At 38.8% G+C, this 26138-nt stretch overlaps 3 protein-coding genes across 7 annotated transcripts in view; all 3 read right to left on the bottom strand.

Annotated features, from left to right (window-relative positions):
• The window catches only part of aire (autoimmune regulator), a 12407-nt gene extending 3120 nt beyond the window's left edge, over positions 1 to 9287 (bottom strand). Inside the window, exons 1-12 of one of the 4 annotated variants that reach the window (XM_024273722.2) lie at positions 8718 to 9287; positions 7130 to 7304; positions 6902 to 7021; positions 6646 to 6711; positions 6461 to 6565; positions 4505 to 4638; positions 4309 to 4430; positions 4150 to 4246; positions 3946 to 4071; positions 1509 to 1630; positions 1135 to 1213; positions 947 to 1042 (exon numbers count right to left, since the gene is read on the bottom strand). In XM_024273722.2, the coding sequence (XP_024129490.1) occupies positions 947 to 1042; positions 1135 to 1213; positions 1509 to 1630; positions 3946 to 4071; positions 4150 to 4246; positions 4309 to 4430; positions 4505 to 4638; positions 6461 to 6565; positions 6646 to 6711; positions 6902 to 7021; positions 7130 to 7304; positions 8718 to 8864 (1389 nt within the window). In that variant the 5' untranslated portion in view covers positions 8865 to 9287. Of the gene's footprint in view, positions 1 to 946; positions 1043 to 1134; positions 1214 to 1508; positions 1631 to 3945; positions 4072 to 4149; positions 4247 to 4308; positions 4431 to 4504; positions 4639 to 6460; positions 6566 to 6645; positions 6712 to 6901; positions 7022 to 7129; positions 7439 to 7736; positions 7978 to 8544 lie in introns of those variants that run through there. The other 3 variants (XM_024273727.2, XM_024273728.2, XM_036216152.1) reach the window with 3 other exon arrangements.
• Positions 9288 to 11301: 2014 nt separating this feature from the next.
• rab6bb (RAB6B, member RAS oncogene family b) lies at positions 11302 to 20226 on the bottom strand. Its single transcript, XM_024273729.2, has 8 exons — positions 20005 to 20226; positions 17535 to 17593; positions 17239 to 17292; positions 16766 to 16871; positions 16577 to 16688; positions 16393 to 16486; positions 15178 to 15244; positions 11302 to 12283 (listed from the first exon to the last, which is right to left on the bottom strand). The coding sequence occupies exons 1-8, from the start codon at positions 20072 to 20074 to the stop codon at positions 12219 to 12221; spliced, it is 627 nt and encodes a 208-aa protein (XP_024129497.1). The 5' UTR covers positions 20075 to 20226; the 3' UTR covers positions 11302 to 12218.
• A 2031-nt stretch (positions 20227 to 22257) lies between these two features.
• The window catches only part of espnlb (espin like b), a 12097-nt gene continuing 8216 nt past the window's right edge, over positions 22258 to 26138 (bottom strand). For both annotated transcript variants that reach the window (XM_024273720.2, XM_036216151.1), the window contains 4 exons: positions 25909 to 26041; positions 25713 to 25831; positions 23934 to 24113; positions 22258 to 23867 (listed from right to left, as the gene is read on the bottom strand). In XM_024273720.2, the coding sequence (XP_024129488.1) occupies positions 22329 to 23867; positions 23934 to 24113; positions 25713 to 25831; positions 25909 to 26041 (1971 nt within the window). In that variant the 3' untranslated portion in view covers positions 22258 to 22328. The remainder of the gene's footprint in view (positions 23868 to 23933; positions 24114 to 25712; positions 25832 to 25908; positions 26042 to 26138) is intronic.

The raw sequence follows: 26138 nt of genomic DNA, 5'->3' as shown, positions 1-26138 counted from the left end.
ATTAATGAACATATTCCTATATATTGTTATCTTTTTGGACCTGTCAGTTCCAATTTCTTTTCTTGATCAGAGGTGGATCATAAATCTCACAAACACCAGATTTGGAAAATTGAATCTACAGGATTTGTTGACGTGTTAGGAATTAGTTTGTTCTTGTGTAAAAAGTTCCTCACTTTTTCAAGTGAAGCAAACAACTATAATTAGTTAATAATAAAACAAACAACATGACAAGTACATGCCTGTTGGAGGATAGATTCCTAGGAGTAAGAAGTAGGATTATTTGTTCAAACTTTTGCTTTTGGTGATTAAAAATATATATAATATTCCCTCCATCATCTTCTTTGCCTTCTAACTCCTTCATCTATTTACCTTCATACAACCCTATGTTCTCAATAATAACTTTTACTTTATATTGATTTTTATTCTCATTGTCCACTTTATTAGGGATGCCTGTTCAACTGCTTGTTAATTCAAATTTCTAATCAGCAAAATTGAAACTTTGAGTTTTGAAGCCAATAAAACAAAACACTTGAAGTTGAAAATAATTTAAGTTTATTTTAGAATAGGAAAAAGATTCGGACTGTTTATTTTTTTAGCCAAACACCAATTTGTTTTATTTGGGGTTCAAATAATATTGGCCTCAATTTAGCTCCAAAATTTTCCACTGAACGGTTCAGTATTTTTAGTAATTCTATTATAAAATTGACCCATTAAGTCAGACCAAAACACAGGATTTTTGTTCCCTCGATGGTTGTAGGTCCATAGAAAACATTTTCCAGGCAACACATGTTGCCAGGAAAATGTAAAAAAAATATACTGACACTCTGCTTCCCATCAGTTATTGATTTGTTTTTAAGGCAGAAGACATCTGATCCTTTCTTTGCAATCAGAAGGATGGCAGCCATCTTGAGTCACTTCCTTCATCCAGTCACTGAGTCTCACTCACCTCTGTAATGATGGAGTCCACATCATCTCTTTTAATTATTGGCTCAGAGATGGAGGTGCTCTGATCATGACTGGATGTGTTCTGTTCCGGTGCGAGCTAAACACACAAACGCAGTTTCTAAGGTTACATTGTGGAACGTTTAAAAAAAAAAAAAAGAGACGTTTTGATCTGGACGAGTGCAGATCCACCTGCAGGCCTCTAAGCTCAGCCTCTTTCTCTGCAGAGCTGCTCCACAGCCTGGAGCATGACGAGCAGATGGAGGACCCCCTTGGAAGCAAGCAACACTGTTAGCGAATCAGGATGTTCAGTTCTGTGGGGTATCATATTTCCATCAAGCAGGATTCAATTTGGCAGAATGTAGAATTGCTTTTCCAAATTCAGCGTTGTGGCTCATGAACACCCTGATTCACGGGTCGATTTTCAGTCCATTAGCTTCTAAAGTAATCATCAGATGATGATATTTTCTGCTGAACCAGGCAGAACATCTGTGATCGACTGACTATCAACTCATCAATCAGAAAGAAGCTCAAGTGCTTTGACTGGAAGACTCCAGACTTCTTACTTGGAGAAGTGGCAACGCACATGGAAACCCTGGAAACACTGAAGGCAATGCAACAGGTCTCCTCCTCCAAGGTGACAGACGCCACACGCTTCCCTCACTACCACCAGCTCCCCACCTGAGCACTGAGCACACAGATTCAATCAGAGTGAAGGTTTTTTTTACAAGAAACAATAAAAAACATTTTTTTAGTTCAATTCAACATTGAAAATATTAAAATAAAATGTGTTAAAAAAAATGTACAGGATGCTAAAATATATTAAAATTTTGATATAATACTGAGACTAACTGCAGTGCTGGTTGAAAAACTACTTATAAAATCAAGATTATGTGGGTATAAAATCCATTGGAAAGTACAAACTCACTTTCTGACAAGTTTCTTTTCTGCTTGTATCTCTACTGTCTGTGTTTTATGTACATATCATGCAAGAAAAAAAAAGTGTAATCACAAGCTTGGTTCTACAAGGTTGGCTCAATTACAATTGACTGAAGACAAAAAACTGTAAGGGATATGTGTTGTGTGGACTAAACATATTTTAACCTCTTTTTGTCACAGCATTGCAAACAATGCATGAATAAACTAAATGACACTTTTTTAACAACGTAGTCTAAATCTTTGTTGCTACTGAGCGCAGTCTGGTCCAGTGCAGTCCGGTACGGTGCGGCACGGTGTGATACGGTGTGTTATGGTGTGGTATGGTGCAATACGGTGTGGTATGGTGCGGTACGGTGCGGTATGGTGCGTTATGGTGTGGTATGGTGGGATACGGTGTGGTATGGTGTGGTATGGTGCGATACGGTGTGGTATGGTGTGGTATGGTGTGGTATGGTGCGATACGGTGTGGTATGGTGTGGTATGGTGTGGTATGGTGTGGTATGGTGCGATACGGTGTGGTATGGTGCGATACGGTGTGGTATGGTGTGGTATGGTGCGATACGGTGTGGTATGGTGTGGTACGGTGCGGTATGGTGTGGTATGGTGGGATACGGTGTGGTATGGTGTGGTATGGTGCAATACGGTGTGGTATGGTGTGGTATGGTGTGGTATGGTGTGGTATGGTGGGATACGGTGTGGTATGGTGTGGTACGGTGCAGTACGGTACGGTGCGGTATGGTGGGATACGGTGTGGTCTGGTGTGGTATGGTGTGGTATGGTGCGATACAGTGTGGTATGGTGTGGTACGGTGAAGTATGGTGTGGTATGGTGTGGTATGGTGGGATACGGTGTGGTATGGTGTGGTACGGTGCAGTACGGTACGGTGCGGTATGGTGGGATACGGTGTGGTATGGTGTGGTATGGTGCGATACAGTGTGGTACAGTGTGGTATGGTACGATACGAGTGGTATGGTGTGGTACGGTGTAGTATGGTGGGATACGGTGTGGTATGGTGGGATACGGTGTGGTATGGTGGGACACGGTGTGGTATGGTGGGACACGGTGTGGTATGGTGGGACACGGTGTGGTATGGTGCGGTACGGTGTGGTATGGTGCGTTATGGTGTGGTATGGTGCGATACGGTGTGGTATGGTGCGATACGGTGTGGTATGGTGCCGTATGGTGGGGTCCGGTACGGTGCAATATGGTGCAGTCCGGTATGATGCGGTCCAGTATGATTTGGTCCGGCAGGGTTTGGTATTGTACAGTGTGGTCCGGTGTGGTATGGTGCGGTCACTACACTCCTGTACGGTGTGGTCCAGTGTGGTTTGGTCTGGTACAGTATGGTGCAATAAGGTGCAGTCTGGTATGATGCGGTGCCGTCCGGCATGGTGCGGTTACTAGACTCCTGTATGGTGTGGTCCTGTGCGGAACAGTGTGGTGCAATATGGTGCGGTCCGGTACAGTGCAGTCTGGTACAGCGTGGTCTGGTACGGTGCGGCGCGTTCTAGTACAGTGTGTTCTAGTGCGGTATGGTGCCGTCCGGTGTGGTGTGGTATGTTGCAGTACATTGTAGTACGGTGCAGTACAGTACGATCTGGTATGGTGCGGTCCGGTAATTTGGGATTTATTTTAAATTTATAAACTTGATGCATGTATTTTGATGTGAGTTTTAATGATTTGTGTATTTTATGTATTTGTTTATTAACACATCTATTTTTTTAAAATGAGAACCCCTTACCTTTGGTTAGGAATAATGTGAATCCATCAATCAATAAATCACTTGTTTTTTTTTTGCCAATTTATTAATACACTTATATCTAGATCAGGGATAGGCAACTCCAAAAATCGAGGGCCGTAGTGTCTCCGTGATTTCCAGATATCCAAGCCCTACTCATGACTGATTACCTGGTTCAGGTGTGTCCAGCCAATAAGAACATTTTTTGTATAACCACAGTTAGAAGGATCTTTTAAGTCTTGATTCATGGACAATGGATTAAGATGTGTATCATATCATGCGAAACATACACAACCCAAGAAAAATGTCAAACCTGGTGTGTTTACCTGAGTTTTGCTACTTGATGCACTCACAGACGCTGGGAGGGTGGATGAGTTTGAGGAGTAAAAGGAAACGTCTGTGACGGAGTCACTGGATGCTTTGTTTTCATGCAGAGGCTGGCCTGACAGAGCCTTAACACAAACTGTTAGTTAAAATATATAAAAAGCATAGATGTTTATAGACACTGAAGTAAAACCTCAAGGACTTACTTCTAAAAGGAGCGAGGCTTTCTCACTTTTCACTGTAAATCCTCGGCACCGGTCACACTGCCAAGAGCCACTAAAGGATTCCACAGAATGTAACCTTCTACAAACGCACACAATACTATTTTAGAAGAAACGTCCGCTGATGTTATTTCGACTTTTTACCTTGGTATGGAAACCAGGGGAGGGTTGAGGCATGTTAGATGAAAGGCCCGAGGACAGCCGTCACAGCAAATCAGCTCTCCTCCATCCTTACACACCGCACACTCATCATCGTTACAATGAATCTACAGGAAAAAGACACTCTGGACTGACATGCACTTCTATTCACGAGCCTCAGACGGGCTCAGTCGGAGCATACCATCATGCTTGTGGTTGTCTCTCCCTGGTGGCGAAATGGGTTTGTAGCAGTCTCTGGCAAATCTGCATTTGCTTCCTCCTTCAAGCTACAAGGATAAAAACCTTCACTAATTTTAATGTTTGTTCTATTGGAACCTGTTAAATAAAAAGAACAGAAAGAGTTGCTGGGTACGCTTAAACACAAAATCTTCAAAATACTGTAACTGTTTAACCCTTAACACGATCAACATCATTCCGGTATTCTGAAGGAGAAAAGCGACGCTAGCCGGAATTATGTTGATCGTGTTAAGGGTTAAAAAGATACATTAAATCAAAGAATACATGGAAAACACGGTGTTTAAGGGTTAACAGAAATTTAAAAAAAATTAAAAAAACATGCATCTTTCTTCCCTGAGCCTGTATCCCGTCAACATGGCCTAACTCTACATGTTCTTGCAGTTAGAAATGTGTTCTACAAATGGAATACAGAAAATCCCTATTAATGTTTTTACGAACCAAAAAAAGTAAAGTTAAACTACAAAAGTTGCATTACCCACGATCATTGCAGTTGCATACTTTTTAATTTTCAACTCTTCTTGCTAAAAATACTGAAGCAATTTACTCTAATTGCTGAAGGAATTTGGTTGAAAATACAAAAGCTATTTAAAAAAATTTGCAGAAAGACTTAAAATTTTATTAAAGAAATTTGACAAACTGCAGAAGTTGGCCTTAATTTCAGAAAAAAAAATATTAGTTAGTTTGATTACAAATCCCTAATGCATGCCAATTTTGTAAAAACATGTAGTGTGGTGCCTAAATATGAGCTAAACTCTAAATTAGCCCAAAGAACCTCAGTAATTGCCAAAATAGCCTAAAAATCCTCAGAAAAATTAGTCAAAAACGTTAGCTTGTTGCTAAAATATTAGCTCAAAAATAGCCTAACAACCTCAGTAGATAACAAATTAGTGAAAAATATTGGCCTCTTCCTAGCTAAACTCAAAAATAGCCTAACAATCTTAGTAAATGACAAATTAGCCTAAAAAGCTAACACATTGCAAAAATACTAGCACAACTCCAAAATACCCCCCCCCCCCAAAAAAAAAATCCTCAGTAAAATTAGTCAAAAGCCTGTTGCTAAAATATAAGCTAAACTCAAAAGTAGCCTATAGGTAGATAACAAATTTGCCAAAAATGCTGCCCTCTTCCAAGCTAAACTCAAAAATACCCCAACAACCTTAGTAAATAGCAAATTAGCCGAAAAATGTTGTCATGTTTCTATCTAAACAACAGTTTTAAGCTATCTTAAAAACAGTAGATGCCAAATTAGCCTAAAAAGACAAAATATAGCACATTTAAAAAAATACTAGCACAACTCCAAAATAGCCTAAAAATCCTCAGTAAAATTATTCAAAAACGTTAGCTTGTTGCTAAAATATTAGCTCAACAGTACCCTAACAACTTCAGTAGATAACAAATTAGTGAAAAATGTTGGCCTCTTCCTAGCTAAACTCAAAAATAGTCCAACAACCTTAGTAGATGACAGATTAGCCTAAAAAGCTAGCACATTGCAAAAATACTAGCACAACTCCAAAATAACCTAAAAGTCCTCAGTAAAATTATTCAAAAACGTTAGCTTGTTGCTAAAATATTAGCTAAACTGAAAAGTAGCCCATAAGTAGTTAACATATTAGCCAAAAACATTGCCCTCTTTCTAGCTAAACTCAAAAATAAGCTAGCAACCTTAGTAGATAACAAATTAGCCAAAAGCTGTCAGCTTGTCGCACCGCTTTTCTCATTCTGAATTTACCGGAATTACGTTGATTGTGTTAACAGTTGAAAAGTTAGAGTAAATCAAAGAACATAAATAATGGAGCTAAAGGATTAACCAAGAAAACAATGATACTCTTTAGCGTAAATCGTCATTTTTAAGAATAGTAACCAGTTTGATTTACTCATAAATAGCATTTCCATGACTCACCACCAAAGCTGTGTTCTTGCTTGATCTGTAAGTTTTGTTTTTTTGAATCTGTCGAAGACGCCAAAGGTATACCTCCCTGGAATGATGAAGGTGCTCCATGTTTGCCTGTAGGATTCATTATTTTAGCTTTTTCATCTCAATTTATGCATTTATTAATAATGTTATACTCCTTGGAGTTATATTACTGTTTCCTGTTGGCATCTTTGGAGTTGGGGCTTCACTCTTCACTCTGTAGAGCTTCACTTTACTTCCTGTAGTGAAGAATAGATGAGCTACTTTTGTATGAAAATCACTTTATTACTTATCTACAACTGGTTAGTAGCCTTTTTTAAATAAAAAACAAAACAAAACATCTTTTTCCAGCACTGAATTAAAAAATTGTTATTTTTTTCCTTTTCATTCTTAAAGGTTGATGTAATGCATGATGGGCAGACAAATGACCTGTAGTGCTCGTCTTGGCGAGATAACGGGAGTTCGTCCCGGTGTTTTCATGGCTCCTTTTCTTGCCGTGAGAAACTCCAGAAGATCTGTTTTCAGTTTTGGAACTTGCAGTGTTACATCCTGACAGAATGAAAAGACAATATAAGATAATAACTTGAATATGTGAGCTGTAACATTCCAACTAGTGTCAATGAAGGCCAATGTCTGAGAAAAGAACACGTTGCATACTGGAATGCAGGTTAGCCAACAGGGTCTGCAGTTTGGGGTAGCTCTCTGTGTTGTAGTCTTTGGATAAGTTGCTCCAGAAGGACTGGATTGTGGATTTGCTCCTCTCCAAAACCCAGGACAACAAGGAGTACATGGCCTTATGGATCCCTTCAGCTCGTTCTTTGGCAAGAGTTTCCTAAAAGTACAAATGTGGGTTTTTCTTTAGTCTTTAAAATACATAATGTACGTAATAAGTGGAATACAATGAATAAATACAAATATGTAGAATCTTATCTATTTCAATTAATTAATTAATTAATCAATCAGCCAACCCACCAACCTGCCCACCCAACCACCAACCAAGCTACCTACCCACCAACTGATCAACCCACAAACCATCCAACTAACCAACCCACGAACCAATTTACCTGTCCACCGACAAACCCACCAACCTGCCCACCCACCAACTGACCAACCCACTAACTAACCAACCCACCCATGCACTATCCCACCCAACCACCAACCAACCAACCTGCCAACCAGGCACTATCCAACCAATCAACTCACCAACCACCAACCAACCCACCCACCAATTAACCAACAAACCACCCAACAACCGACAACATACCAACCAATCAACCCTCCAACCATTAACCAGGCAAACAACGACCAATCAACCGCCAAATAACTAACCACCAACTTATCAACTACCAACCAACAACTAACCAACCATCAACCAATCACCAACTAATCAACCACCAACCAACCACCAACTAACTAAACAACCCACTAACAAACCAACTAACCAATCGACTAACTAACCAACCCACCCATGCACCATCCCACCCAATTACCAACCAGCTAATCAACCACCACCAACCAACCTACCAACTCATTCACCCACCCACTAACCAACCAACCAACCCACATACCCATCCACCATCTAACACAACCATCAACCAACCAACCTGCCAACCAACCACCATCCAACCAATCAACTCACCAACCAACCAACCACCAACCAACCCACCTATCAACCAACTAACCAACCAAACAACCACCAACATACCAACCAATCAACCCTCCAACCATTAACCAGGCAAACAACGACCAACCACCAACCAACTAACCACCAACCAACCTATCCACCCACTAACCAATCAATCAAGTTAAAAAATAGTGCTATTCGTGCAACGCGGCTCAAAGCACTTTACAATAAAAAAAAGACAATAAAGTTTAAAAAAAAAGATTAAAACCAAACCATCCTTTTGCCTCCACTTCCCCTCCATTCACACATACACCCCAAGACCCCCCACACAAGATATACATGACTGTAATCATAAAACACGGCTCTGCTTTTAGGAGACAGTATGCAGTATGGAAATCGTTTTCTACCAGGAACCAGCTCAACCACAGAACATCGCTACATTACCCACCCACACCCCGACACCAACAGAGTCCACTTCACAGCCATGAGGCTGCAATGCTGGATCCCAGCCATCCCAGGGAGGTCAAGTACCACTGCAGACCAATAGATCCCCATATGGACACACAGAATGCAGAGATTTGACCGACAGCTCACATCTCTGAACTGTTGCACCGCCCTTACCTTCAACTGTTGCTCAGTGATGATGTTTTTGTCTACCAAACCGTAGACTAGAGGGAACGGGTCATCCACTGCCATGGCGATGTCAGTGCGCAGCTCCCTCAAGAGAGCGCGAAGGTTCAACTCCTTTAATTTTTCCACTTTGGACATGACCTTCTGTGACTGCGAGTCAGGTGTTTGGTGACCCGACTGAGCCTGTGATCATTTAACAGGAGGGCGAGGTGTGTCCCGTACGACGCAATCACCGCTCCAGTGAACGCTCGAATGCTGTCACTATATGTTCCAGTGTGTGAAACATTATCTGTCATCCTGCCAAACCACGTGCATGTATATGGAGGTGAATGTTGCACCTTGAGCGGCTAAGTTGTCCTCCAGCAGGACTAACCGACTCCTTCTAGGGGAATACCTGTCCTCTCCTCCAAGCAGAGGTTCGTAAAAACAGTTTTCCTCCTAAAAGGTTCTTTCCACTTTAACTTCCCCTCACCTATCAGGTTTTCACACGCTGACTCACTATAGAAAAGCCAGTATTACTTACAGGCCAGAGAAAATTTAAATAGAAAGCAAATTAAGTATTTGTTTGCGTTTCTGGTCAAGCTCATTTCAGCTGTTTTGGCTCCGGAAAAGAACCATTTTCAACATCTGTACTAATCTTAATAAATATTATATCTATAGATGTCTTAAGAGACATTTGTGAAATTCTTTGAGTTTTTTTAAGCTCAAAAACAGTCAGGAACGAAAAAAAACAAAAAAGTTATGACCAGAATTTACTTGACTTGCTTTACTCAGATAGACCACAATAATAATATTTTAATATTTTAATGACATAAAACTCATTAGCTAGCTTGAATTAACATGTGCTTACCTTTTCCTGTTTATAATAAACATTTCATTGACATTTTATATATATATTTTTTAGGATTTTTGCTATTTATCCTAAATTATTTTATAAAATCACATAAAAATGATGTTGTTTGTATTTCTTTTTATTGTCACAGTTTTTCTATAATTTTTTTGTTTTTTTTTTCATAAATGTGGAACTTATTAAACATCATTATAGCTTTAAATAAACAGAAACTTTCCCCAACATCGACAGTGACGTCACTCAACAATGCCGTAACTACAAAAATGTAACTATAAGTTGCATTACCTGCGATAATACCGTGTAAATGTGTTTTTCTGAATGTAATTGCTGAAAATTCTAAAGCTACAGAGCGAAATGTAAAAGTTGCTAAAGGGCTTAAAGTTGCACAAAGTGCACAAAGATTTTTTTGAATTTCTAGTAAAAACACATAAATTGTGTAAACCTTAAATGCGTAAAAGGTATGAATACCAAAAGTATATACGCAGGAATATCCTGGACGTGCTGAACATTTTGATACCAATATTGCATAGGTTTTAAAAGTGCACAAAGAGTTTGAAGAATTTCTTAATATTATTAAAAATGTATGAAAACCAAAAGTAGAAGCATGAATATTGAACGAATATTGAAAGCATGAACGTTTTGTAACCAATGTTTCAAGTGCATTTTTATGGAGCTGAAAAATTAGATAATTTGCTAAAAAATATATCATTTGGAAAACATACGAATACCAAAGGTACAAGCAGGAATGTACTGAACGTACAAAAAGAATTTCTCATTTTATGGGGCGGAAAGGTTGCATAAAATTTTAAAAATTGCTAAATATCTGAATTTGCTGAATGTTTTGATGACAAGATTACCTAAGTTTCAAAAGTGCACAAAGTTTTTGAATTTCCTATTCTTTATCAATGGGGCAAAATCTTAAAAACTGTCAAATATATCAATACCAGAACTTAACAAACTGAACGTTTTGATCCCAAGATTACGAAAATTGTTAAAAGTGTGAGTTTTAATGTATCAAAAAATGTGCAGAAACACAAAAAAACATTGACTGACTAATTAGTTGTTTATTATTGATACCAATGTAATTTTACCTATATTTGTAAGTGACAAAATATCCTTAAACCTTAACACTCTTTTAGTCATCATTGGATGTTTGGATTAGGAATTAGGTTTATTTCAGTCAATCAAAACAAAAAATACTAAATAATAAGACAAACACAATAAGTGTATATCTATGCATTAATACATCAAACTTTGGAGGATTTATATAAAACAAAAATACTGAAAAAATGAAAATATAAAAGAGGATACTTATCTAAATCTATATACACATTTATATAGATATAGGACTAATTCAGGGAAGAGTTGGAGATGAGTTTGTGACGACTAATTTTACCAGATGGTTTAAGGTATAACAGATTTTGAAAACTTTGAAGCTGGATTTACTCAAATGTTCCTAGCTCGTCATTTATTTGATTCTTTAAAAGCTTAAAAAAAATACAAAAGTGCTTAAAACAAAAAAACCTGCATGTCATTCTCTGGTCGGTATAGATCTGTTTTTCAAAATGGTGGCTGCTTCTGTGGTTGGACTTGTTTTTATTAAAAGGAAAAAAATGAGCTAAATTCTGCCCTCTTCTGTTCATTGAAAAGCTATTACTCATCCCACAAAAGCCGAGATAAGAAATGTGACATTAACACAGAAAAAAAGCCTTTTGTTAGTCTGTGAATGTGGATGGTGAGGAGAGTGAAGCCCTTTAATCTTGAAGTTTTTAATCATTAAACGTTATTACATTATTCATACTGGTGAACAAGGACCACTTCTACAGAGGGACGTTTACAACATACATATTACATCATTATATACAGTGCAGTGCATTACAGTGTTTTCTTATTACCAGGATAGAAGGGTGAGGACACTTGAAGGAGGGAAGGAAGGGGAGTTGTTGAGTAATGGGAAGTTGTGATAGCAAGTTATTTGTTTTAACCACAGTACAGTTTGTTCTATAAAAGTTAAACCCATAGAGAGATAGAGTGCCACATTTTCACAGCTACTGTTAGGTGAATCTTTGAAAGCGGACACTTGTGAGAATGTCAAAAGCAATACTGTTTTTTTCTTTTCTCATGAGAAGATATGCTATGGGGAAATGCTATAAAACATTCTTAAATAGACAGCCCCCCTCCAAAAGGATGAAGACCCCGGAGGGCAGGCCATTAGATCAAAGATCAGAACAGCGTGCATGCGTGCTGCAGACATTCAGACAGCCATCTGGAAAACAGCTGACCACCGACGTTTCCCTCTTCTTTGTTTAGGCAAGATTTTTGGTGCTTTCCATTTTATATATAAAATTACAAAACATAACAGCAAAGAAAAAAATTCCTCATCTGCTCTCTTTTTATTTTTCCTCCAAATGTATTATTTTTTTTTGTTAATTTATCCATTTCCTTTCTTAATCACTTACATATTGACAAAGTATACAATATCTTACAACTAAACAAGACTGAAAGATAATATTTGGTTTGTCCAATTAAAGTACAAGGCCCAGATTCTATATCCACTTAGAGAAGTCACCTGGAAGCTAACCAGTAGTAAGCAACACAACAAGCCTATGATGTGAAGTGAGCTGTCCAAATGCAGCTCGGCATTAACAGGAGCACCCTCCCTCGGGGACGGTGGGCTCTGCTGGTTTGTCCAGCTTGATGTCAATCACTGGGGATTGTTGGGTTAAGGACAGTCACATTTTTATACAACAGTTAAAGAGCTCAAGCTGTACGTAAATATGCTTCTTAAAATCTTTTATTAATCGAAAAAGAGACAATGTACAGGGGTCTGCAGCCTTTAAAAGAACCATTTTCGTTTGTTTTCTACTGATCAAAACTTAGTTGGAGCTGAAAAGTCTTATTTTGATACTGTTGTGCATTCATTACAATGATTTTTTAAATAATAAATTAACTACAAAAGTTGCATTACCTGCGATAGTGCTAGTGTGAATGGTTTTTGCTGAAAGTAGTCGCTGAGATTCTTTGCTGAAAATGATGATACAATTTACTATAATTGCTGAAGGGATTTGCTGAAAATGTAAAAGCTTTCTGCAAAATGTTACATTTGCCAAAAGACAAGAAATTTCGTTAAAAGAACTGTGAAAGAGCGCTAAAGTTGACCTAAATTTCTGGAAATGTATTCTAAAATTGCTTAAAAATATTAAATACATGCCAATTTTGCAAAAATATTTAGTGTGTTGCTTAACCATTAGCCCGCAATGCCAAATTAGCTAAAAAAAAAAGCTAGCTCACGCAACGAGCTAGCAAGCTAAACTCCAAAAAAGCCTGAAACTCCTCAGTAAACTAAATTAGTCAAAAATGTTAGCAAGTTGCTAAAATAGAAGCTAAACTCTAAATTATCCTATACAAACAAACAGTCAATACAAAAATAGCCAAAAACATTAGCATGTTGCAAAAATATTTGCTAAACACCAAATGAGCATAAAAATGCCAGTAGCCATAAAAGCTAACACATTGTTGTGCACTAGCTAAACTCCAAAATAGCCTAAAATTCCTCGGTAAACTAAATTAGTCAAATGCGTTAGCCTGTTGCTGAAATAGAAGCTAAATTCTAAATTAGCCTACACTACAACCCCCAGTAGATAACAAACTAGCCAAAAACGTTAGCATGTTGCTAAAATATTAGCTAAACTCCAAATTAGCATAAAAATACCTCTGTAGATGGCAAATTAGCCAAAAAAGCTAGCTTATTACTTAATACTAGCCAAACCCCAAAATAACCTACAATTCCTCAGTCAACTAAATTAGTCGAAAACATTAGCCTGTTGCTAAAATAGAAGCTAAACTCTAAATTATCCTATACAAACAAACAGTCAATACAAAAATAGCCAAAAACATTAGCATGTTGCAAAAATATTTGCTAAACACCAAATGAGCATAAAAATGCCAGTAGCCATAAAAGCTAACACATTGTTGTGCACTAGCTAAACTCCAAAATAGCCTAAAATTCCTCGGTAAACTAAATTAGTAAAAAGCGTTAGCCTGTTGCTGAAATAGAAGCTAAATTCTAAATTAGCCTACACTACAATCCTCAGTACATAACAAACTAGCCAAAAACGTTAGCATGTTGCTAAAATATTAGCTAAACTCCAAATTAGCATAAAAATACCTCTGTAGATGACAAATTAGCCAAAAAAAGCTAGCTTATTGCTTAATACTAGCCAAACCCCAATATAGCCTAAAATTCCTCAGTAAACTAAATTAGTCAAAAACATTAGCCTGTTGCTAAAATAGAAGCTAAACTCTAAATTATCCTAAAAAAACCTCAGTATATAATGAAGTAGCCGAAACGTTTGCATGTTGCTAAAATATTAGCTAAACTCCAAATTAGCATAAAAAACCTTAGAGGCTGAAATAGCCATAAAAGCTACCACAGTGTTTAATACTATCAAAACTTCAAATTAGCTAAAATTCCTCAGTAAACTAATGTTGTCAAAAATGTTAGCCTGTTGCTAAAATAGAAGCTAAACTCTGATTATTTAGAAAATCAAAGAAAAGAATAAAAAATAGCCCATGAATATATTTAAAGGCTTGTTGCTAAATTATAAAATTATAAACTTAACTGATGTAAATTAAATAAATGCTAATTTAATCACCCTTACTTGAAAAAAAATATGATTATTTTATTTTTCCTTTAGCCAGAGAGACACTTTGGAGAGGTTAAAGAGCCACAAGTGGCTCCATGAGCTGCAGGTTGCAGAAAATTAGAAACTTTTTACAAAATTTGTTTTAAAATCTGTATCTTTTTTCATTTTGTTTTGTAGCTGAGTCATTTTGTCCTTTCTTCTGGAAACATTTCATCACTCATCGCAGGACCTTCATTAGTCTGTCAGACTCCGACTCATCAGTCAGACTGATGAAGCTGCTTGGATGAGTAGAAAAACATCTCTAGAAAAGAAGACAAGTGCAGGGACGTCATTTAGATGAATGAGAATTATGTTTTAATACAAAATGGAGAAATTAAAGGAAACAACATAAATAAACCAACATATTTTTTCATTACTTTATTGTTAAGTAACAAAATAGTTCTAAATTTAATCATTTTATATGTCTACATCAATTATACCTTTAAATATTTCCTGCATTACATCCTAATATTAATTAACGGAAATATTCTTTGCTTATTTATCTGTTGCCTTTGTTATTTTTTATCTTGTTGTCAAAGCAATTTTTGCCAGAAATAAATTTACTGACATTTTAAGATGCTTATCGATTTCATGGAGGTTTTAAAATTTGAATTTGTCCAAAAATCCGCCTCTCACCCTCTTTATACATTCACACTTTATAACACATACTGGTAATTTCCAGCCCTGACTTCCACAAAAGATATTATGCGTAGCTGTACCACAATATCTCCCTGACTGTTTGATTTATTTATTTATTTAAAGCCTGAAGAACTTAACGGTGGGTGTCTTTGCAGACGGCAGACTGGGCCGGACGTTTGTACTCGTGCCAGCAGCCGCTAAGAGATTAAAAATAAGATGGCCATTTCTCAGCCGCCTGCATCTCTGCACAGCTATCTGCGGTGGATGTAAAGGATACTGCCTTCGGGATTCGCATCGTCCAAGCTTTCCATTCCAGGGAGGGCTGCGGCGACTCGGCGAAACAGCTTTGAGGACAATTCAAAGAAGGAAAAGATGGATTAGAAAAGGAGACAGAAAGGGAATTTAAACGTAAAATGGTTGTTAAGAACAATGGTGTGCTTAACAAGACAGATCTGGGATGATATATGACATTTTATATGACATGACTCTTAGTAGGGCTGGATATTGATAATAATCTCCAGAAACGATTCGATTCACAAGAGTCTGGATCGATTCGATTTACGATTATTTTCAAATCTTCAATTCAATTCAATTTAGATTTACATAGTTTGTAAACAGTAAATACACATTTGTTTAGAAATACATTAATAATCTAATATGTTTTGAATGTATTTATATTAATCTGATGGAAAAGTTCCAACTATTGTTCTGCCTCTCATGGAGGGCGTTTCCGTTTGGCCACTAGGGGGCGACTATCATTATACCTTATTCCAGAAGAAGAAAGTATGAGCAAAAAACTGTGTTTTAGACCACAAATGGTGACTTTAAAAAATATTTCCTTAAAATAGTTTGGAAAATTCATGTCTGTGAGTTTATAAAGATTTTCATTTAGTCAGAAATGTATGTTAAGTTTAACCGAGTGTTAGCATTAGCCATCCTATGGGAAATTCTATTAAACGTTAGCATTAAGCTAGCAGACTTTAGCTTTACATGCTAAATCGATCTTTATTTTTATGAATTGGTTATTGATTTATTAAGTTTAAATTGTTATCAACCCAGCCCTACTTGTTTATTCAGTGATGCATCCTCTTAAAAACATCATTTTGTAGACGGTAATGAGTTTAGATATTCCCTCAAGCTTCCTTCAATGTTTTATTATCCTATTTTGAATTTATCTAGTACAACTTTGTAGCGACAAATTAGGCATTAACATCCTGACTCTATGAAAAATCACTTAAAATTTAAAGTAAATATTGTAGATTAGAAGCAAAAATTAAAGAACATGTTAGACTCAAGAACTGATTCCAGGCACAATCTTTATAATCTAAACTACCTTATTTTGCATTTTAGGCTCTTGGACTAAAAACAATAGGATTATTCATGCTGTTACATAATTACTTAAATTATTTATCTTATTTATTATTGTGGGTGGAGTGATGGTGAGTCTACACTATAAAAGAGTCCCACAATCTGGTGAAACTGCAGGGATCACCTGTTTGACATTGGAGCCGGTCTTGGCACTGGTCTCTATGAACATCACATTCAGCTCTTTGGCTCTCTGTTCTCCTTCTTCGATCGTGATCTGCCTGCAGGAAAAGGAGACCACATTTGAGACGGCTTCCTTCAGAACAGCTTCATTTTTGAGTCGAAAGCGCCGATCTAAATTTGGAGTTTACCTCTTCTCCTCCAAGTCTGTCTTGTTGCCAACTAGCATGATGATGACATCACTTCCTCTCTCTGTCCTGACATCATCAATCCATTTGCAGGTTTGCTGGAAGGAATTCACATCTGTGGAGGTGAAACAATTTGGTTTAAAAAAAAGTTTTTCTTTACTTCTGTTCACACAGGAAGTTCATGCTGCTTACTTGTAATGTCATATACAACCACTGCCACTGTAGAATCCCTAATGTAGCTTGGAATCAGGCTTCTGAAGCGCTCCTGTCCGGCTGTGTCCCACAGCTGCAGCCTTACCTGCAAACACATATTTTGCGTTAAATATCACATCCAAAGGATGAAATGCAAATGAGCTAATATCAGCTCAGCAGCAGGAAGGCAGAGGATGACATGAACCAAAAATAGATTTAATAAAAGTCTAAAGATTGATGTGTGAGACTTATTATAGGTCTAGAAAAGTCAGAGAACCAAAGCGTTCTCCTCCAGAAATAACCTTGAGGGCGAAATCATGTTAGCGTTTGGGAGGGAGCATTAAATTAGCAAATCAAATCAAGGATTTGTCAAAAGAGAGTGGAAGTTAAGCCTTTAGAAATCGTCATGCTCTGAAAACCCTGAGAGTGAGGAACTTGTATGTGTGTGAAAGCTGTAAGTGAAGCTGTCCTACTGTCCGGTCCTCCAGATACATGGTCTTTGATAGGAAGTCAATCCCAATGGTTGCCTGTGTTAAAAGAAAAAAGAAAATTTAAACAGTTTTTTATACAATTTACAGCATAAAAAAAAGTCTGTAAAGGAAATTAAAAAATGTTAAAGGTTCACACACAATTTATCCAAAAATAAGAGAATATTGCTCTTATAATTACAACAGAACTTTGTTTTAACATTGCTATTTTATATTTATTGATCAGAATTCCCACAATAGCTTATAAACTCATAAAATGATGTGGATTAAAGGAGTCATACCTGATACGTGTTGTCAAAACTGTCGTACATAAATCTGGTGATGAGAGACGTTTTCCCCACTGAAACGAAAGCAGAAAGACGGCAGTTTATTGGTGGAGATGGTCAAGAATCGACAGACGGTTGAATCTCCAGAGGTTTTTATTTGACATGAAGTCCTACAAGAACAGTTACTGTCAACCTGAAGGATTTCATTCTTCAAGCTACTTTCATTTACCAAGATGGAAAAATCTAAAATTGTAAAATATACACAGCTTTGTATTATGAAAGAAAGAAAAAAGAAAGAAAACAGAATAAAAAACATAAAAATCTAGAGTTTGAGTTGACAAAAATCATTGATAATTCTGAAATGGAAGTTGCCGTTTTAACCATAAAGAGTTTCTGTGTTTATTGGCCAAATTTGTGATATTTAACTTAAAACAAGTAACATCTTTTTCAGTTTATTTTTGATCTAAAATCAAACTAAATCATGATGAAAACTAACTTAATTCTGCAAAATTCGCTTTAATAAGTGCAAAAAAACCAAATAAATCCTAAACTGCACTAAACTATCAGATGTTTCATACATTTATGCATTTACTTGTCAATCTTGTTGACTAGTTTAAATGTGAGAGTGAGATATTTTGCTCTTTGTCCCCATGAGAATTTTTATTTTATTTTATAAATATGCTAAAAGTAGTGTTTTGTCTATGATTTTTAACCAAAATCCACAACCTAAATGTCTTAAAAAGCCATTTTTCATGTTGATCTGAAGCCTCTGTCTCCAAAATCTCCTCTGAGGGGGCGTGGCTTTTGGAGCTGAGCTGAGTAGCCCCGCCCCTGATCCCCCACCCGTCTGATTAAGATCGCTCTTCATCGCTGCTTCGTAAAAACGTCAAGCAATATCAGTAATGTCAAGCCGTATCGTTTTGAGACGATGAAGTGAAGATCTTCATGGACAGAACTTCCTCCAAAATCCTGATTCTTTCTCCTTCCAGTTCACCAAAGACTCTTTTAGCTCATTCTCCAATGTTTATTGACGTTGCTGTGATCAATACATTCAATCATTGGTTTCTCAGAGTTCTTTGGGAAAATAATGAAAGGCTAACATCAACATGCTTTTTCATTGATTTACAATCCTTTACAACTGCGGTCAAATGAGTCGCCGTGGTCACATCAAGAAGTTCCGTGGAGATTTTCCAGCGTTCTCAGCCCGACTACTATAAGTATTGTATGAAACTCACACAAAAATCCAGTGACGGCTGATTTGAAGATCCCACCTTGAGGAGTTTAGTGTGTTATTCTGACTTAAAGAAAAAGTCATTAATTCATAAAAAAAACCCTCTGCAACAGTTTGATTGACAGCGATTTCAAAGGAGAAACATAAAATTCTTCTTTGTCATAAGAAAAAAGCCACACATACACGATAAAAACTCAAAAAACAAGATTTTCATGTTGGAAACAAAAGCAATAACAGATATATATTTTTTTTAGTAGAAGATTTGTCAATAAAGTTTTCTCAGATCCTTTCATGCAGACCCCTCCCCTCAAACCCTCCACCTTCATGCAGGGTCCTCTAAGATTGTTGAAGTGATGGACGGTGGCCTCACCGGGCCTTCACTTCAGCACCATGGACAGCAACATTGCAGTACAGGCCACGCGAACGCGCAGGGAGGCAGTGAAGCATCCTAATGCCACACGCCAGCAGTACCAGTCTGGCAGCGTTCACATTAGATCCGGATCCGGTGTCTGTCGCTGCTTTTTTTTTTTCAGCTTCTTTCCTGCCACTCGGGACGTCTGTAGCATCTGAACACAGACAGCTCCACAGCAAATACACCCTCATCGATCTGTCTGTTTGTGTCATCGCATCACAACATCCTCACCCCCCCAAAAAACACGCAGATTATTGAATCCATCATATAACGGCACGGCGCTTTTTATTCGATCATTTATGGGACCGAGGTGGAGACTGCGTGGTTTGGAGATGCTACAGACATCGCCAGCCTAGGGTGTGTCCCGAACTGACACATAAGGGAACTGCTTCTCATCCCTGTAGAAAACAGAGCTGCAAACAGCAGCAAGAAGGAATCTAAAACACGACATTTACGCGCAGAAATCGAAAATAACGCGCAAATAAACACCAAATCTGGAAAAAATCGGGTATTTTTGACAGTCACTGCAGCGCATTGAAACCACTGTGTCACTTTATGAGATGCGAATCATCAGATCATCACATTTGAAGTCATCTCTTTACATTTTACTGCTTATTTTTTAATTTCCATGTCTCATTTTGGGGTTTAACCCCTTGTTTTGGATGTTTTTCTCCTCTTCACATGCTAAAATAAACAATAAGGGCGTCACGAAACGCAAAATCATTTCGATACATCCTCTGGATTGAAGTGATCCTGTCATTTAAACCGGATTACATGCCTGGCCTTCAACATATATGAATACTTGATGAGGAGAATCCAAACCTCCCCGGGTTCTGACTCACCGCTCTGCTCTCCCAAAAACACCAGTTTAAATTTCCTCAGGGGGTTCCCCAAATCTCCTCCAGCGGACATGGTGGCAGATTACCAGCTCAATCTGGAGGATTTGATATATTTTAGTTTGTCTCGGCGTCTCCTTCTCCGCTGTGGATGCGCAGGGGGGGATCCTCCTCACAGAATGCTGGGAATGCAGCGCACCATCCTCCTGTCAGTTCATGGGAGCTGTGCGCATGCGCAGCCTCACCTACATTTCAACCCTTCCAACCCCTCAATTTACGGTTCGACCTCGAATGAAAAGGCATTCACATGAGTAAGAATAAGTTGAGGTCGAATTAAAACATGATTTAAAGACAAAAAAGGATAGATTTCTTAATTTAAAAAAAGCTTTTCTTTTTTATTTAAATATACAGAAAAAAAATCATTGATAGTTTCCAGAATTTTTGAAAACGTGAAGAGAATTTTACATCCCCTAATAAAAATCATTTTAAATATAATTTTATTGCTTTTCATAGTTTTATAGTTTGTGGATATGTTTCATTGATTTATATACAATAAACACAATGTTTTTCATTTGCTCCCATTTGTTTATCAGGCAGTGAAATATTGGTCCACTCCTCTTTAATGGATGTGTGAAGTTACTGGATATTAGCTGGAAGTGGAACATGCTGTTGTAGGCCTATTCCAGCCTGCTAGCCCAGGTGGGCCCCATAAGGTATAAAAGTGGGGGAAACCGTAGGCCCTGATGGGGTCTGTCCACAGTTTCTGTAGTGGCCCCACCTGTGTTTGCCCACATTGGCTTAAGTGGGAACTCAATGGGTTGGCTCGCTACGCTAGCCAAACGCCCGGTGAACACCGGAGCTCGCTGGATCTCCACAGCGGAGCTCGCTAGCTTGATACACCGGGGCTTGCTACAATGGAGCTCGTCAGCTTGTAACATCTGCGCTAGCTACAGCAGAGCTCACTACAGCAGAGCTCGCTAGCTAAATACAGTAGAGCTTGCTACGATGGAGCTCGTCAGCTTGTAACAGTGTAGCTAGCTAAAGCAGTGCTTGCTACAGCAGAGCTGGCTAGCTCATTACAGTGGAGCTCGCTACAGTGGAGCAGGCTAGCTCAATACAGTCGAGCTTGCTAGTTCAATACAGCAGAGTTTGGTACAGCAGAGCTCGCTAGCTCGATACACTGGAGCTCGCCAACTTGAAACAGCGCAGCTTGCTACAGCAAAGCCTGCTACAGCGGAGCTTGCTAGCTTGATACAGTGGAGCTCACTACAACAAAGCTAGCTAGCTCAATACATTGGAGCTCGCTACAATAAAACTCGCTATCTCAATACAACAAGCTCACTACAGCATAGCTTGCTAGCTTGCTACAGCAGAGCTGGCCAGCTCATTACAGTGGAGCTAGCTACAGCAGTGCTAGCTACAGTAGAGTTGGCTAGCTCAATACAGTGGAGCTGGCTGGCTCGATGCACTGGAGCTCGCTACAGTGGAGCTGGCTAGCTCAATACAGTCGAACTTGCTAGCTCAATACAGCAGAGTTTGCTACAGCAGAGCTCGCTAGCTCGATACACTGGAGCTTGCCAACTTGAAACAGCGCAGCTTGCTACAGCGAAGCTTTCTAGCTTGATACAGCGGAGCTCGCTACAACAAAGCTAGCTAGCTCAATACATTGGTGCTCGCTACAGCGGAGCTCGCTAGCTCCATACAGTGGAGCTCGCTACAATAGAACTTGCTAGCTCAATACAACGTGCTCGCTACAGCATAGCTTGCTAGCTTGTTACAGCAGAGCTAGCTACAGGAAAGCTCACTAGCTTGATACAGCGGAGCTCACCACAGCGGAGCTTGCTAGTTCGATACAACAAGCTCTCTGCAACGGAGCTAGCCTATTACAGGGGAACTAGCGAGTTCCACTTTAACGAGCTCTGTTCTAGCGAGCTTGCAAATTTTGAGAGAATTTGAATTTGAGAGAATTGGTTATTTTGTTTGTAGAAAATGTTTCAGATCCTTGAGTTCATCTCATGACAAATGGAATCAAAAACTAAATTGTTGCATTTATATCTTCTAGTGTAAATGAGTGAACCTTTGCTTCCGTGTCTCAAAACTTTCTGAATTTACTCTTTATGGATGATGAATGATTTTTACTGTCAATACTGTTTAGTTTGTTTTTAAATTGGTATGTTTGTGCAATTTAAATTTTATATTTATTACATTGGATTATAAAGTTTTATTCTATTATAACTAAGCAATAAAACCAAACCAGAGTTGAATTCACAAGACAGGTTTATTTAGGGACTTTGTGCTTTCCAGAATAATAGCATCAGCATCATTTTCCACTAATGATCAAAATTAAAAAGTTCGGCTTCCTTCTCCTTCCAGAAAGCAAAACTGCGATCGATGTATCTACAGATGTCTTCAGTGTTGAAGTGGATGTCTGAGCTGCTGTCGTGCTCGTCTGAAGATGCACTTTGAACTATGACCTTGGGCACAGTTTTGGAGCCAGGCAGCGATGATGACGACGGGCAGCAGGACGGTGGAGATTCTCCAAAGAAGCTGACTTTGAGGTCCTCGAAGCCGTCGCTCCACTGTCGCCGCCCGCTGTTGATCTCCTGGAGGACGGCTTTGTGGAAATCCCGCACCTTTTCCCAGGGAAAGCTCCCAATGTGGTCGAAAATCTCAAAGCAGAGGAGGTGCCTCATCTTCCTCTCCTCCGGAGACAGCTCTTGCTCCAGGATGTGGAAGTACCCCAGCATGAAGAGGTCAAGGGTCAAGTTGTCATGGTTTATCGCAACACCGTCCATGTCTGGCAGGAACTGCTCCGGGGAGAAGGTCACGCAGGGGTACGCGCTCTGAGAGAGGGTGGTGGAGGACAAACCGGATTCCTGGTCGTCTTTAAACTCTTGTTTGTTCTTCCAGAAGTTCAGAAGTTTGTCCACGCCTTCTTTTTGTTGGCACAAGTTAAAAATGGAGGGGATTTTCTCTTGAGCCGGTGCTGCTGCCACCCCTCCCTGTCTCTGTCTCGCCGCTCTCACCGAGATGGCATAGGCGGACTTCTTCCAGTGACTCAGAAACAAAACGACGATTCGCTCTTTCCTCAAACTGGTCGTCTCCATCACCGGTGCGCGTCTTTCAGGAGCATCCAGGTCGAGCCCTTTGGTTAAACTGTTTCCTGTTGCTCCAGTCGGAGTCTCCAACCTCTGTCCTTCTTGCAGAAGCGCGAATGGATAAATGGCACCAATCTGTTCCTCGAAGTTTGATCTGAGGTTTCGTACCGACACCCCAGACTGTTGAATCTCTCTCTCCACCCTTTCCCTCCGAGCTCTGCTGCAGCTGTTGCTCTCTAAGCGATGACTAAAGGTAGACGCCATTCCGATGTGTGGAAGCCGGTATCCACCGGGAGTCTCCTCAGGAGATTTGTCCGTCTCTTGACCGATTCTGGATACATCCGTAACTCCGTGAAGACCCTTCATCCCCTCCACTACTCCTTCCACCGCCCTCCAGTCTCCCTCTTTTTCCGTTGTTTGGGTCAAATTCGCCACGAGCAGAGACATACTTCTGACCAGCTCCGATACGCGACTGCACCACACCGGCAGAGCCAGAGGGATTTTCCCCTCCGAGTCCATTTGCTGCAGGATTTCCTTGTTGAGGGAGATGTTGACAATAGGATCAGGTAAAATGGCTCTCAGCTCCTCCGTGAGTCTGGCCAGCTCCAGCTCATAAGCTTTGCAGCGTTTCTGCAAGGAGACAGACTCAATCTGCTTCTGCAGGTAGACCAGATCCTCGTCGGTTAAGAGTTCCCCGAAGGGCCCCAAGACGGCATTGTGAGCCTGTGAGTACTTCCATCCGTCCACTGGAATGTGGCCACTGATGATATCCTGAGAAGACAGATTAGCGCCGACTCAGCATTCTGCTTGCTGTTCAACATCATTGTTGAGGTCTACCTGTCTCCTCTGCTCCTCCTCGTCCTCTAGCCGGACTTGCAGCTGCCGCACCATCACCTGTCGTTTCCACTCCGCTATGGGATGGCCAGATTCATCGTGAGTGGGAACCAGGGAATCCATGTCCGCCAAAATGGCGTCAAAAATGGGCAACTCCTCCACCAACTCTGGGCTGTCAAATCTCTGTCAGCATTTGATGAAGGAAGACAGAAAGAAAAAGTCTTTAGAAACATATTTTCTGTCACTTTTTGTCACATTTTGACTGAATAAATGTTGAAACTGAAGAGACGAGAAGCTTTATTTCCATACAGTTGTGTGTAAATCAATAAATCACAAGTTACATTTTCTTTCCGTTGCAGCTTCAGCAAATTATTCAATTAATTTGAGTTCTTAATAGCAAGGTTTAAAAAAACATAAACAAGTTATTGATCTCTTGGTAAAAAAAATGGGTTTGACTTTTTTTTTCTTGATATTTTTACAGATTTAATTTTCATAAAATCAATTTGATTTGAAATTATTATGTCAGGTTTTGTTTTGTTTTTTACTTTAGATTATTCAACCTAGATCTCCTTTTGTTTACTTACTTTATTTTATTTATTTTTTGACAGATGTGTGTGTTGAATAAACAGAATGGTTTCGGTAACAGACCATCACATGATTTATTTTTTGTAAATTTTATTTTGCTTGTATGTTTATGTCCTCCTTATGTGTGTAAATAAATAAATTGTGTTAAAAATAATTTACTATTTTTTTGTCAATTTTTTATTGGCTGATTTTATTTGACTTTTTTTTATTTTATAAAAGAAGATGGACTTCAAATAGATAGAGAATATGATTTTATTTGATAGTTTTCTATGATTTTTTTAGGATTTTCCGATGATATCTTGTATAATTGTGACAGGATGTATTTTATGGAAAGTAAATTCTTTTAAGATGTTGATAAGTTTAGTTTTTTATATAAAATGCCGTACAAGTAAAGAAATGTAACATTTACTTACTTGTATAATTTTGACAGAATATTTTATTCTGGAGAGCAAAATATTGGAAGCTATTTAAGGTTTAATCTTATTCTGGAATAATATTCCTGTCTGTTATTATTCATGTTTATGTTAAAGTTTTAACAATTTCGCTTTTCGGCCAGCAAACTACTGTGTATTTGATATTTTGGCCCCCTATGTGACACTCCTGCTCTATAAAATAACGTTTTAAATAAAAAATGGCGACCTGTCCGGGGTGTACTACTCCGCCTTGGCCCAGAGGTGGTTGGGACAGGCTCCAGCAACCCAAAATGGATATAGCGGGTTGAAAAAGGGATAGATTGATCAAATGTCTAACTTTTTCTTAAAAAAAACACTATTTTGATTATACATGATTCCTAGTGTGGCTCCATTGGTCTGCAGCTTCAATCAGGCTTCTGCTTTTACTTCCTTTTCTATAGGAGGGGCTTCCCAACCACAGCTCATCAGCCCTGAGTTCCCATCATGCAACATAAAATGGCTTATAAATATCTGCACAAAACAAACATAAATTTAGAAAATAAAGGGGGTTAAGAAAAACAATAAATCATTTTAAAACTTGTATTAATACTGCAGTGCTATCATTGATATAAAAATAAATATTAGTTTTTAAAAAAAGCAGAAAGATCTTCATAAATTTGTGCCTTTGGGAGAAGAAAATACACATTTGTTATTTATTATTTAGATTCGATTCAAGTAAGCAATGTAAGTCATCTATTTTTTCATTGTATTTCTGTGTAGACGTGAAGTCTGTTCGACATCTCACCGTTTGTCCAGTGAAGACCGCAGTGAGGCCGGCCTGTCTCAGTGACTTCATCGTCTTCATCTGAGACAGCAGCGTCAGGTCTCTTTCTGGAGGCTTCAGATAATTAAACGATGTCACCACTGTAACAATAGTGTAAATAATCAAAGGTTTTTGTTAAACTGTTAACATGTCTGAATGCTGTGTTTGTGTTGACCACCTGAGGAGGCCATCTGAACATGCTGCATGGAGCCTGCTGGTGGTTTCTTTGAGCTGGCGGTGGAGTCTGGAGAGGAGGAGGTCACAGGAAGTGGGGTCGGGTGGCGAGGCAGGGGGAGCACCTCCTTCACTGGCTGCTGGGGACACCAAAAAGGGGGAAGCAAAGCTCATCCACAAGAAAAATATACCATGGACCTTGGCAGTCTTACACTGCTGGATTTGGTTATTTTA

This window comes from Oryzias melastigma, linkage group LG17 (genome assembly GCF_002922805.2).
Source record: "Oryzias melastigma strain HK-1 linkage group LG17, ASM292280v2, whole genome shotgun sequence".
Taxonomy (NCBI): domain Eukaryota; kingdom Metazoa; phylum Chordata; class Actinopteri; order Beloniformes; family Adrianichthyidae; genus Oryzias; species Oryzias melastigma.
Note: the sequence above shows the minus strand (reverse complement) of the source record. Positions and strands in the feature narration are given on the sequence as shown.

Coding starts and splice junctions, on each gene's coding strand:
- rab6bb (XM_024273729.2), bottom strand. CDS start 20,074: ATGTCCGCTGGAGGAGATTTGGGGAACCCCCTGAGGAAATTTAAACTG. Junction 17,293..17,534: donor GTTTTGACAACACGTATCAG/GTATGACTCCTT, acceptor CTTTTAACACAG/GCAACCATTGGGATTGACTT. Junction 16,689..16,765: donor GGTTGTATATGACATTACAA/GTAAGCAGCATG, acceptor TCACCTCCACAG/ATGTGAATTCCTTCCAGCAA.